General features: G+C 39.0%; 1 protein-coding gene and 1 non-coding gene across 2 annotated transcripts in view; both read right to left on the reverse strand.

The window, feature by feature from the left end:
* DAPP1 (dual adaptor of phosphotyrosine and 3-phosphoinositides 1) overlaps positions 1-14,776 on the reverse strand; it is a 53,953-nt gene that overhangs the window by 16,028 nt on the left and 23,149 nt on the right. Inside the window, exon 4 of the mRNA XM_054591693.1 lies at positions 3,789-3,919. Within this exon, the coding sequence (XP_054447668.1) occupies positions 3,789-3,919 (131 nt within the window). The remainder of the gene's footprint in view (positions 1-3,788; positions 3,920-14,776) is intronic.
* Positions 13,991-14,127, reverse strand: LOC129085470 (small nucleolar RNA SNORA42/SNORA80 family). The gene has a single exon (XR_008530721.1). It is a non-coding gene; the product is annotated as a small nucleolar RNA SNORA42/SNORA80 family (small nucleolar RNA).

The raw sequence follows: 14,776 nt of genomic DNA on the forward strand, positions 1-14,776 counted from the left end.
AAAAAGTGAAACTAGACCACCTTCTTACAGCACACACAAGAATAAACTCAAAACGGATTAAAGATTAAATGTTTGACCTGAAACCATAAAAATCCTAGAACATATAGGCAGTAAAATCTCAGATATTTCTTGTACCAATATTTTTTTTTCTCATATATCTCCTCAGGCAAGTGAAACAAAAGAAAAAAATAAATGGGACTACATCAAACTAAAAAGTTTTTGCCGAGAAAGGGAACCATCAATAAAATGAAAAGAAAATCCACTTAATGGGAGAACATACTTGTCAATGATACATCTGATAATGGGTTGATATTCAAAATTTATAAAGAACTTGTATAACACCAGAAAAACAAAGAAGCCAGTTAAAAAATGGGCAAAGGACTTGAATAGACACTTCTCCAAAGAGAACTTACAGATGGCGAATAAACATATGAAAAGATGCTCAGCATCACTAGCCATCAGAGAGATGCAAATTAAAACCCCAATGAGATATCACCTCACACCTGTCAGAATGGCCATCATCAATAAATCAACAAACAACAAGTGTTGGCAAGCTGTGGAGAAAAGGGAACCATATTGCACTGTTGGTGGGAATGCAAATTGGTGCAGCCATTCTGGAAAACAGTATGGAATTATCTCAAAAAATTATTAATGGAACTGCCTTATGATGCAGCAATTCCACTTCTGAGAATGTATTCTAAGTAGACCAAAACACTAATTCAAACGAATATATGAACCCTTATGTTCATAACGTTATTTACAATAACCAAGATTTGGAAGCAACCTAAGTGTCCATCCATGGACAAGTGGATAAAAAAGCTATAGTATGATGGACTGCTGCTCGGCCATAAAAAAGAAGGAACTCCTGCCTTTTCTGACAACATGGATGAACCTGGAGAACATTATGCTAAGTGAAATAAGCCAGTCAGAGAAAGAGAAGTACCATATGATTTTCTTTATATGTGGATTCTAATGAAGCAAACTAACTCACACAACAGAAACAGACTCATAAAGAATAGACTGTCAGCTGTCAAAGAGGAGGGGTTTTGGGGCTGGGTGAAAACAGTAAAGTGGTTAAGCAAAGAAAAAAACCTCATAGATAATGGCATGGTGATTATCAGAGGGAGAGGGATATTTCAGGGAAGGTAGGAGAAAGAGTGTAAAGGATGGATAAATGGTAACAGAAGGAGGCTTGACTTTGGGTGATAAACACACAATGCAATATACAGATGATGTATTATAGAATTATACACTTGAAACCTATATAATTTTATTAACCAATATGTCCCTCAATAAATTCAATTTAAAAATTTAAATAAGTAAATTAGTTAAATTTCATCCTATCTCAGGAACCTAATCTTATGTTGTTTATACAATATATAAATAGTAATTTCCCCAAATGCAGTTGCCAAAGGATGTTAAACAGTGTTACACAACCATGTACGTTTCTGGGCAATAGGACACCTGTTTTCATTTTCACTTTAATCAAGAAGTTCTTTTCCTGTAAATAGGACTTAATTTTCTTCCTCCACTGCCAGAGCGCGTACAAGACCAGCATCCTAAGAAAAGGAAGAGAGAAGTCTGGAAGGCCTCAGAGCTCTCTAGTTGAAGGAAGAGGTAGAGCTTCATGTCAGCATTTGGGGTAACAATGAAGTCTGAGAACTCTCACATTCAGTAACAGACAAGAGCATCTGATTTGACCAGAACTGTTTCCCCTGGCTGGCTGGTCTAGTTATCAATCATTCCTTAGTGAAGAGTAATAGGAGATATTTCACTATCCCCTAGGAACCCTTTATAGTTTTCTGTCTGTATTAATGCACAATAAACTTCATGGACTTATCATTATATAGAGTGAGTGCAGTTGTTCTCAACTATTCACTTACCACTCTTTTAAAAGCTCCATTATATAGAACCCTCTATGTGTGATCATATTTAGATACATGGGCAGGTAAATCATCTGATACCTGGAGTGGGCAAAGATGTTAAATAATAAGGCTTCCAGGATTTGGTCTAAAGTGGTCTACTTCTACCTAAGTATACTGCATCTCATGCTCACATCAACTCTTCAAATTAGGCATTACCAAAATTTTACTGCTGATAAAGGACACACACAGCATGATTGACCTTAAATGGAGATCTTTAGGAAAAGGGTAAATGAGGAGAAAGTGAAGTTAAACTGAGGATACAAATTACAAATGAAAAACATGTTGAAGTGACCCGTGGTGGGATAAAGAAAAGAGAAAGTTAGGAACGAGCAGGTCAACTGGGAAACAAAGAATTAGGAAGTAGCTCTTGATTTGCTCTTTGGTCAGACAACAATTTTTGTTGTTTTCCTAAATTTCTTTAGTTGTGAGGCCTGGTGCTTCTTCCTCCAACCTTAACAAAACTAAAATATCCTTCTCAACCAATGTCCAAGATTTTAATTTTTGAGTAGATGTAGCATAGTGATAAGAAGGTAATGTGTGTTTTAAGCCTGGCTAGGATATAAAGCTATAAAGACAAGCTATAATTCCTTTCCTCAGAAGTGTCAGGCTGCTGAGAAGGGCACACACATGTGCAGGTAATTAGATTCCAGTATGAGGAGTCCAGAATAAAGGCAAACAGAGGGTGCTTTGGAGGATAGAAGAGGGGCATTTTACAGGGAACTAGCAGGAGTTAGGAGGAAGTCTCTTCCTGGAAGATGCTGATCTCTATAATTCTTGAAAAATGAGGGGAGAGTGTGGTGTTGGTAGCATTTCAGATGTAGGGCAGGGAGGAGGAGTACAATCAGAAATGAATTTTATTAAGGGAGGCAGGTTCCACAGAATGAGTGTGGGAATAGCATGTGGTGAGGCCAGAGGGGTGAGCAAGGTCCAGGGTAACTGAGAAGACCATGGGCACCGTGGAAGGATCTTAAGCAGGAAGGTCATGAGGTGAATCTGTCTTTCAAGAGAGATGTCTCTGGTGGCAGAGTAGAAAAAGTACTACAGAGAGAGAAAGGTCACATATATTTTAATACAATTGTAGCTGACTATCTCCAAATGATTATTTTCCAAGTGTACTGGTTACTATCTAGAATTAGTTATTGTTATTTCCTGTGTGTGTTGTCTTCTTTATCATCTGTACAAATCCAGATGTCTTATACCAGGAATATTCAGCACACAAAGAGAGAAAGAACAGGAGAGCCCTGAGAATAAGGCAGGACAGCGGGTGCTAGAGAAGACTCTCTGCAGGGTGACAGCCTGCAGAACAAAAAGAAGTGGACTCTTGGAAGAACAATGAGTGATCTGGGTGCACTGTGACTGTACAATAGCACATGTCGCAAAGAAATGCAAGTGTTTTAGTGAAGGGAAAAAAGGCTAGGAAAATAACATCCCAAGGGTTTACAGTAAAATATTTTTGAAAAATATTTTTCTTCCATATACACTTCCAATGTAAAAGAACACTTTTTCCTTCGTTTTAGAAACCTGTCGAAGAATAATAGTTCAGCCAACTATGTGAACTTAAACATCTCTCACCCATTCCAGCATAAACTAATTTGGCTAAGTAAGGATAGGAATTTAAGTTCATTTTCTAAGTATTTAAGATCTCCTCACTAACTGCATTGAATCTTTTTTTTTTTTGGTAATGATTTACACTGAACAAAATAAACTGAGTCATAGGCTTCAAACCTCATGTTTCTTTCCAGGTTTCATATCCTAAGTTAGAATTTTTATGTGAACAAACATACTTTGAAAACTACATCATCCTTATTGCACTTTATTGCTCTTAGACAGTGAGAGAGCTGTATTAGATTAATGGCCACTTACAGAGGGTGCAGTGGGCACCAGGTCACTTTCTGTCCTTCCTGTCTGCATTGCTGTGTGAACCCGGACGGATTCATAAATGGAAGGTTCTTCCACTTCTCTTGGATAAGGATGTTTCAGAACAATGAGAGTGCCTGATGAAGGAAAAACAAAAAACCATGTTCAAATAGTTTCCCTAGAAAGAAGGTCCAAATGTTAACAACTGGTTCATTGTGGCTGGACTGTAGTCCCTTGTTTTTTCATGTACTCACGTGTCTATTTTCTCAACATTTCTCGAGTACCAACTATGTGCCAGGCACTCAAGCTGGACACTGGAGATACGAAGCATGATGAGATGATTTCTGTCCTCCTAGTGCTCAGAGGGAACTATCCATGGATATCGCTTAACTGATAGTCATTTAAATAAACAGGGTATCAGACCAACGTCAGCCATGTGAACAAAGCACGCTGGTGGCTCCCAGAGGCCCTGAAGAACCAGCCCCTCTAGAAGAGGCGACATTGATCTAAACTTTAAGCAATGACTGAAAGTTTTCCAGGTAGACTTTACAAAACACAGGAAAAAAAAAACAACAACAAACACATGCACTGGGATATAGGTGGATTTATTTCACTGCCCTTACTTCTTACTAGTTTTAGAACAAACTTGTAATAAATCACTGGATCTCAAAAAAGTAGACTCACAGTTTCTCTCGACTATCTCCTACCACCCAATTAATAAAATAAATTAACCAAAGCCTTTGCATGTCTTAAACACGCTGGGAATACTCATTTCTGTCTGGAGAGGGGACCAGGCTTTGGGGGTTGTTCACATCATTTGGGGCTGAGAGCAGTTCTGACTCTGCACTTCCGACTCGAGGTCTGAAGTTTCCCCTTTCTGATCCTTCCCTTCCCCCAATCAACCAGTCAGTCAGAAACTAGAAACTTTGACTACAGAAAAGTAAGTTAAGGGTTTTTCCCCTTAGATAGGGCTTCTTCCTTTTTATTTTACCAGGGTCTCTAATACAGCAGGTTTGGGATTATACTAGACACTGGGGGAGATTAAAGAATTCAGTAATGCATTCAACAAATATTTACTGAGCTCTACTATGTGTCAGGGACTTGCCTACCTACAACAGCAAACAAAGGAGACACAGCATCTGCTCTGTGGTAGGGGAGACAGAAAAAAAATTGAAAACAAGAATATATAGGTGAGAAAAGTGTTTTGAACAAATAGAGCAAGGTAAAGCAATAGGGATTGGGTGAGGGTAATATTTATATGGTGGTCAGAAAGACTTCTTTGGAAAGGTAATTTGAAGGATTATACAAAGTATAGACCTCAAAATGGAGTAAGAGAAAGGCAATGTGGAAAGAAAACTACCTCCTTTGTAGTTGTAAAACCCTTATTAATAATGATAAACCTAGAGACAAAACTAAACATTTCTGTGGTACTTGAGTACACGCAATGCACTCACTGCACAAACACAACTGCAGCCTCTGACATGTGGACCCAGCTAATGCACAGCTAAAAATAAAAAGTAGCATTGAGAAAGGCAAAAGAGGGTTTCTAATCTTGGCTCTGGTAAAGAACGGGAGGTTTTGGCCTCCTCCTCTTTCTGCAACTAGCTCGTGGCGGTCGCATCGGGAACACAGTGAAAATGGCCTTTTGCAGTTATCAGAAGTCCCAGTCCCACTCTCACACACTGTCTGCGCCTCTTTTGTCAATGTGATCCTTTCATGAGAACAGATATAGCCATATCAGGACTAGAGTCTGGTTACAGTTTTCCAGTCATATTGAAAGCTGTGACACCTAACTCAAGAGCAGCCGTTGTACAGGCCTGGGGCTGTGTGAACACAGCTGTAACATTGCAGATGCTTTATGGGTTTTGGGCTGGCACCTATGGGGCCTACCCCAGTGAAACAGCTCCAGCAATGTGCCTGCTGTCACCCTGGTATTGTGGAAAGCCCGGCACTGCTACTCAGTACCTGTTGACCTTGGACAATCATTCTAGCATCTGTTTCCTCCTCTGGCAAGTGAGAACAATTAACTCTTTCTTCACAAGTCTGTTTTAAGCACCAATTAAGGAGGAGTATCTGTGAAAGGATTATAAAAATGTTAGCTGTTATACTTTGATATAGAGTACTCTTAAACCCTTAAATGAAAGCTCAATGTTCTCATCTTTGGGAACATGAATTTTAAAATGTTAAGCTAAAGAAGACCAGTGTGTAACATTCTGCTAAAAATAACAATGGCAGTTGTTTAGTAGTCACTGACATATAACCAGGCATACATACCCCAAGTGTACTCTTATTGGTTCTATTTTTTTTTATTGCTGCTTTAAGAAATCACTACAAGTGTAGTGACTTAAAATAACTGAAGTTTATTATTTTACAGTTCTGGGGTTGAAAATCTGAAATGGGTCTCACTAATCTAGAATCACAGTATTGACAGAGCTGACTTCCTTCCGGAGGGTCTAGAGGAGAATCCATTCCTTTGCCTTTTCCAGCTTCTAGAGGCTGCCCACATTCCTTGACTGGTGGCATTCCCCTGCCTTCTAAGCCAGCAACAGTAGGTCAAGTCTTCTCATGTGGCCATTTCTCTGGTTCTCCCTCTTCTGCCTTTGTCTTTCACTTTTAAGAAGGCTGCATGATCCAGGATCATCTCCCTATCTCCTGTCAGCTGATTAGTAGGCTTAATCAATCCACAAGCTTAATTCCCTTTCACCTTGTAACATAACTTGTTCACAGATCCAGGGGGAGACACAGGCATCTTTGGGAGGGGAGCGTTATCCTGCCTATCACAGTATTGGCCCTTGGGAGAGCATAGCTACAGGGGCCAGTCGAGCTCAGATGTAAGGATCTCTGGGCTAGTGTAGCTCCCAGGTCCTGCTATAACCACTTGGTATTATAAGCCATTGTCTTTACAACAGACACATTTCCAAACCCTGTGAGCTCCTCAGAGCAGGTATGATTCCAAATTTATCTTTGTATATCCACCTCTTGATAGAGTTTCTGACATAATAAAGCCTTGATGAATGAGTGAGTGAATGAATGAATGTATGAATGTCACAGTAATTCAGGTTTAAGGCAGGAACGAGCCTGGGATGGACCAGCTTCCAAGGTCCACAACCATCTTGGCCTGGGGCAAAGATGGGACAACAACTTCAAGTGTGGCTCTCCAAATCTCCTTTGGGGGCAGAACCCAAATTCTATTTTGAAAGCCTCTTCTAAAGTTTAACCAATAAAAGCTAAACTGCAGGAAATGATATTGAGTCAAGCAGGAAAGTAGAATTGACTATAAATTGATTTTAACTAGTAAGGCCATGAATGAGGTCAGATTGAAAGGTGGCATGAAGAAAATGATACACTACTTTAAAAATGGTAACTTCCTCTGATAAAAATTCGCTCTCTTAAAAGATAGTTCTTGGTTGACCGTTCTGCCCAAGGAGGGGCCAATATACACACTTCCTGGCATGGCTGTTATGCTTACAATGATTTCCCCTTCTGAAAAGACTGTTACATCCCAATACAGAAGGAGACCCTGGCCCTCCCCTTACACCTCATCTGGGCTGCACTCACTGGACTCACTTCCTGGGGATCTGTTTAGTTACTCATCTGCAGAGAAGGTCCACTAACTTCAGTTTTTCAAATATATACATAAATGAAAGAAACTGTTATTTCCTGCCGTTGACATAAAACCTTTTTTCAGAAAGACCTGGTGGAGGTACATTTTTTAAGTGACCAGAGCAGGACCAAGGCAGGCATTTCAATTTTCTGAGTTTCAGAGCTGTAATGACCACTGGGCTGATTCATTATTGTCTTTCAGTTTGTCCTTAAATTCTTGGAGGAAATACTAATATCCTTCCAAAAAATTCCACTTCTATCCTTGTACCCTCCTCCTCCTCTTTCTTCTTATTTTCTTCTTCTTTTAAATCAGCTTGTCAGGTTTGGTTTCTGTGACTTTCAATCAAAAGAAACTTATATAATTAAGCCACTACAGGCTCATTATAATTTCCACCCGAGGTTCAAGACAGTGCCTTGGCTCCACAGGAGAGGAACTCTGGGTTAATGATATTCCAAGCAAATTAACTCCAGGACTTGGTTAGAAGATTCAGATAAAAGTCAACTGGAGGCAGGTCTGATAGAAGGAGAAGAGAGAGGAAGACCAGCAACCACAGGTCTTGGAAACCTGGCTGCTAGTTTCACTTCAGTTTCTGTGCTTCATGGAGACTGTTGTTTCCTGACTTTAACTGCAACTTGGTTTCAGAAATGCTCAGTGGAGTACATTTTTGAGGTGATCAAAGCAGGACTGAGGCAGGCATTTCAATTTGCTTTGACTAAACTGTAACTTATAGGACACCAACTCTGTATGTAATACTGTGAGACTGCATTGGAAGTACTCCTCTTGTATTCCTGCAGGAAGTATAAAAACAATCTCAGTCCCTAGGTATGTCTGATATCTGAAATAGAGTACAGTGCAAGAGCACACATCACTCCTGAAAGGGAAACTTCTGAACATTTCTTTTATGTACTAAATTTAGCGCTTTACTCATCAGGTCCCACAGCTGGACTGTAAGATGTTTGAGGACAAGGATGATACATGATTCATCACCAGATTGTCAGTGGATAACAAGTGTCCAGTTCATAGTTGGCACTCCATGTCTATTTGATGAATTATATTACCATAAAATGACATCCATTCATGTTTCATTATTGACATCAGGCTCAGAAAACAAACTTTTCAGGGACTTCTGGCCAAGAGGGAGGCATTGGTAGATACACTTTGCTTCCTCACACAACCAAAAGAAGGACAATACATTTAAAAACCAAAAACAACCAGAACTGCCAGAAAATCAAATTGTATGGAAGTCTGATAACCAAGGAGTTAAAGAAGAAATACTCATCCAGACTCATAGGAGGGGCAGAGAGAGATAGCTGGGGTGGAAAGGATGCGTGGCAAGGCTGCGACTGGAGGACTGGGCGGTCCCACCTTTGCCTGCTGATAAACCAGGAGGAACAAAGGGGAAGCAAGATAGACATGCAACCCTGGGTTCCAGTACAGGAAAAGAAACCCTCAAAACCTCTGGCTGGAAAAACCTGTGAGGGTTGCGACGGTGGGAGGAACTCCCGGCCTCACAGGAGAGTTCATTGGAGAGACCCACAGGGTTCCAGAACATACACAAACCCACTTACTCAAGAATCAGCAACAGAAGCGCCCAATTTGCTTGTGGGTAGCCGGGGAAGTGACTAAAAGTGCGTAAAGAGCTGAGCAAGTGACATAGTTCCCTCTCTGACCCCTCTGCCACATGCAGCACCACAACACAGCAAAGTGGATTGCCCCACCCTTGCGAATAGCTAAGGCTCTGCCCCCTTCAATGTAACAGGAGCACTGAGACAAAGAAATATGGCCCAATGAAAGAACAGGTCAAAACTCCAGAAAAAATGAAACTAAGTGCTGAAGAGATAGCCAACTTATTAAATGCATAGTTCAAAACACTGGTAATCAGGATGTTCACAGAAATGGTTGAGTATGGCTGCATAATAGAGGAAAAAGAAAAGGCTATGCAAAATGAAATAAAGAAAAATATACAGGAAACCAACAGGAAAGGGAAGGAAACCAGGACTTAAATCAATGATTTGCAGCAGAAAGAAGAGGTAAATATTCAACCAGAAGAGAACGAAGAAAGGAGAATTCAAAATAATGAGGAGATGCTTAGGAACCTCTGGGACAACTTTAAATGTTCCAACATCTGAATCATAGGGGTGCCAGAAGGAGAAGAGAAAGAGCAAGAAATTGAAAACTTATTTGAAAAAAATAATGAAGGAGAACTTCCCCAGTCTGGCAGAGGAAATACTTCCAGGAAGTCCAGGAAACTCAGAGAGTCCCAAAGAAGTTGGACCCAAGGAAGCACACTCCAAGGCACATCCTAATTACATTACCCAAGATTAAAGATAAGGAGAGAATCTTAAAAACAACAAATGAAAAGGAGACATTTACCTACATAGGAGTTCCCATAAGCCTATTAGCTGATTTCTCAAAAGAAACCTTATAGGCAAGAAGGGGCTGGCAAGAAATACCTAAAGTCATGAAAGGCAAGGACCTACATCCAAGATTACTCTATGCAGCAAAGCTATCATTTAGAATGGAAGGGCAGATAAAATGCTTCCCAGACAAGGTCAAGTTAAAGGAGTTCATCATCACTAAGTCTTTATTGTATGAACTGTTAAAGGGACTTATCTAAGAAAAAGAAGAAGATCAAAAACTATGAACAGTAAAGTGACAACGAACTCACAGCTATCAACAACTGAACCTAAAAACAAAAACAAGCTAAGCAAACAATTAAAACATGAACAGAGTCACAGAAATGGAGATCACATGGAGGTCTTTCTAGGGGGAGGGGGAGCGGAAAGAAGAGGGGGAAGGTACAGGGATTAGGAAGCATAAATGGTAGATACAAAATAGACAAGGGGAGGTGAGGAATAGTATAGGAAATGGAGAAGCCAAAGAACTGATATGTACAAACCATGGACATGAACTCAGATGGGGGAATCCTGGTGGGAGGGGAAGTTCAGGGCGGAGAGGGATAAAGGGGAGAAAAAAATGGGATAACTGTAATAGCATAATCAATAAAATACACTTAAAAAGAAAAGGAAAACAAACTTTGCAATTGGCCTATGCATGATGGGTTCCTCTGTCTCTTCCTGCCAGTGGGAAGTGGCATCTGGTGGGGTCAGGGGGTAGTTATAGGAATATTAAAAAATTTTCTCCTTTCTCCTTTGCAATCTGCTGTGTAAGTGGACTTTAACCCATCATAAAATGGTGCTAGTTAAACCACATTCATTTACATACCAGAGACTTAAAATTTGAAAAATTTTGTAAACATTTGATAAATATAAATTCGACTATCTTTAAACAAACTCTTCATGATATACCAAAGAAGGTACAGCTCTTTCGTATAATATGGGATGAATTACCACAAAAAGACTTCATTAAATAACAATAGTAAAGAATGAGTACTTGTGCCATGCTATGAATCATTCTACATATCTTACATGCCTAATCTCACTCAATCTTCACAGCAAATCATGACCTTTTAAGGTATGAACTATTATGTCATCAGCTCAATTCTGATGAATCTGAATGATGAATCTGAAGTTCAGAGAGGTTATATAACTTGCACGAGGACTCACAGTTGGTGAACAACAGAGACTCAAAAAGTTGAACTGGGAATTCATGTGTACTCATTACACTCTATATTGTTCTCAGCCTTGGTGCGGTCATCATCATGGAAACTCTCTATGGCATGTGAAATGGTGTAGTTTATCTAGTGTGAACAAGAGAGCATATGTATAAATCAAAATCCAAAGAAATGTATTCTTTAGGAGAAAGCTTCAGGAAAAAAGATTTTGGAGTTTTTGGGTCAACATTTCTCACCAGGGTTCAGTTCCTTCATTTGTAAAGAAGAAATGAAATGGTCTCTAAGATCCCTGCCCATTCTAACATCTGTAAATACAGTTAGACACGCATGGACCCAACTGAGGGGAAGAAATATTAGAGTGCTTTGTAACTAAATGTGTGTCCTGTTTCCTGTAGATGTACAATATTCATTTTTGATGCTTTTTTCCTGATATCATTTACACTTTGCATGTCATTTTTATTTTCCTCCATCAAACTTTAAATTTCATTTTGCTTTCTTATAGTTACATAGGTTGTTTTATATCCTTTCTGGAGGGACAAGAATGCTATGGGCCAAAGGATTTGGGGGATGTTTTCTAGTCAGTATTTTTATGTTTTAGGATTTCCTCTAGTATATGTGTAATTTCTCAAATGACAATAAGTATAAAAATAGATGTTCAAGTTGATGTGCATTCTTTAGAATGATGGATTTACATCAGAAACTAAAAATATTTTTATAGACTTTAGAGACAGAGGGATAGGACTGAAAAACGCATTGCAGCCCAGCCATATCCTGTGAACACCCTATTATATACTGTGGTAGGGATTCTTCTTGTCCAAACCCATTTAAGGCCATGCTGTGCTGTGGCAATACTATATATAGCCCAGTGTCACCGTAAGAGCAGCTTCAGGAGGAAGCAAGGTGAATGGAATGTGTGTACACTTTAGAACTAAGTTAGTTTGGATTCTAGCCTCAGCTCTGATGCTTACTAGCTGTGCAACCTTGGGGAAATACAATAACTTAAAATCTCTGAATTTTTATTTCCTCATTTAAAAATGGTACTACTTCACACATTATTGTGGGTGGTTCAGGAGACTGAATAATATATTTATCAAAACATCTAATAGAATGCCTAGAACTTAGTAAACACTCCACATATGTTGGTTTTATTCTTTTCCTTGCTTGTTTGTTCCTTTTTCAAACACACCTCATTACAAACTAAGGAAATATATATTTTTAGCAAACACAAAATAAAAGAAGTGATTCCTGGTCATGGTTTGGCAAAATTTCAAGTTGTCATCAATTATTTTCAGAAATGTCACACAATTTTCAAAGATAATTTTAACTTAATTATTTTAAAATGGTACCTGAGTAAAATCACTGGTGTTACAAAATAAAATAATAACAATTGTAGTAGTTATCAAGAAGTTGGGAATCCCCACAACAAAACAAAAAGAGAAGTGGAAATTTGACATTTAAGAAAGAAGCAGATGGGATCTTCAAAACCAAGCACCAATTACTATAAAGGGAAAGCACAAACAAAGAACTTGACTAATCTGATAGTTTTTCATGCTGTTAGGTGATTAAAGTCACAATACAGTAATTCCTATAATGAATGATATATGATAATTTTATATATGTAAGCATTGCAATAGAAACAAAAGGTAGTGGGAAAGGTAATTTTTGTTGTAATAATATTTAGAATTTAACATAAATAAAATTGTTGTCTATATTTTCAAGAATATATAGGAAATGGCCAATTACAAGAAGATACAGTAAAAGTTAATAAGGGACCAAGCATATATAAAAAAGTCTCAGATTTTCAAACCTATCTGAGTTGAATTTTGAAGCCATGTTCAAATATGAAGAGATGTTTTATGTAACATCTTAATATTACAAATGAAAGGAAAATTCTGAATTTAATTATTACTGATATACATACAACACATGACAGCAGTTCAAATTATTGTTTGTATAAACTTTGGAAGTAAACGCTAATGGTCAGGAATCTTTTGGTTGTGGTGCTGCCACACAAGCTGCAATGCAGGCATTGGTAATGGGAAACCAACCATGAACTGTGTGGATAATTATTAGCATTGATTCTTTTATGTGTTGGGATGTGCTAGGGAATAAGACTGACAAAAATCCCTCTTCTCATAGAGTTTACATGCCAGAGCCAATATTTTTTTAAGTGAGTTATAAATATGTTAAAAGATAAAAGGGTCATTGAGGGAAGTAAAGCAAGAGGGTATATGATTGGGTTTTGGGAAATGGAAATAGTTTCAGAGTGTTTATGGGTTTTAATAAGAAACAGGAGTGAAGAGAAATGTTAATGGAGGTTAGAGAGATTTAAATGCAGATTATAGCAAGGGAAAGGGGAAATTATGATAAGAGAATCTTAAGGTTGTCAGGAGGGTGAGATCTTGTTTATGAAATCTTTATTCTTCAGAGTAGGAAACAGAAATTCTTTGAGTTTAAAGAATAGGGAGTAGAAATAGAATGAGAAGGAAGATATTTTAAAATAGTATTCATCCCTTTAGATCAGTATTTTTGCCCATCCTGAGCACAAGTATTTCCTTATGACCCAGAGCCAAATGTTCTGGGTTTCACTCTACTGAAGACACTAAATATAAGTGCAAGACAAAAATGTAAGGTTGTTGGCTATTTGAAGGTCATTTCCATTGTCCTCAGATGTGATTCCATCCCTTCCAGTGGATGAATGGGAGAAAGTCTCTCTTGAACAAACTCACGCTCCAGGCCCTGCAGGGTGAGGCTGGCCTAAATGGGGTCTGGGCTGAGAGGAGAAGCGTGAAACACCCAAGTGTAGTTCTTCCCTTTCTTAGGATCTGGAGTTAGAACCCTGGCAGGGCCTCCTCCATTGTTCAGGCAAATGCTTCCTTCCCCTGGTGATCTTTCATATAACAAAAACTTGAAGAGGAATTTGCACTTTTTCTAATGGTACACAAGGAATCATCAGCCTGGAGGTCTGCTGATCACAGGGAGCTAGCACCAGAAGCCAATTCTTTCTTCTTCTGCTTTCTTTTTTCTTAACACTGTACAACCTCCTTCAGTGCTCACAGCCCACTGGTAAGGAGGCTGGGCAATGGTTTGAGGTTGCAATTTACTCTGGCATGGGTATACTATGAGAGGCCCACAGAGAAACGCCTGCCATAAATCCATTACCATGCTCCAGAAACTAATTCTTTTTTTTTTTTAAATCCTCACCTGAGGATGTGGTTTTTTAAAAAAATTGATTTTAGAGAGAGAGGGAGGGAGAGAGAGAGAGAAAGAGAGAGAAACATAAATCAGTTGCCTCTCATATGTACCCTGACTGGGAATCAAACCAGCAACCTTTTGGTGTATGAGATGATGCTCTGACCAACTGAGCCACCTAGCCAGGACAACAGAAGCTAACTCTTAAATGAACAAGAAGACACCTATTTTTAGGAGGTAGCATCCCAGTTTCCATTCACCATTCTTCATAGGTCACAGTGCTGACTCTGTGGCTTCCAAGGACCTTCTAGGCTTGAGTCATCATGACTTCAGCACCTTATCTAGTTTCCTGAAGCCTATTACTCCCTGAGAGGCAAAATTGGAACACTTATTTGTTGTGTATTTTTCCCCTTGTTCCCAGCCTCAGTGGCTTTACATTCATCAGGATGGGACAGATAAGACAGATATTTCATAGAGTTAGTAGAATCTAACTCAAGGGCTAGAAGCCAGTAAGTCATGTGCATGTCCCTCACCACCAGGTTCCTGTGGCAGAGGTTCAAATAGCAGCAAATTCCTTATTAGATAATGAACAGAACAGAAGAGATGGTAATGATAATGATAGAG

This window comes from Pteronotus mesoamericanus, unplaced genomic scaffold (genome assembly GCF_021234165.1).
Source record: "Pteronotus mesoamericanus isolate MK-2021 breed Mesoamerican mustached bat unplaced genomic scaffold, CSHL_Meso_final scaffold_232, whole genome shotgun sequence".
Lineage (NCBI taxonomy): Eukaryota > Metazoa > Chordata > Mammalia > Chiroptera > Mormoopidae > Pteronotus > Pteronotus mesoamericanus.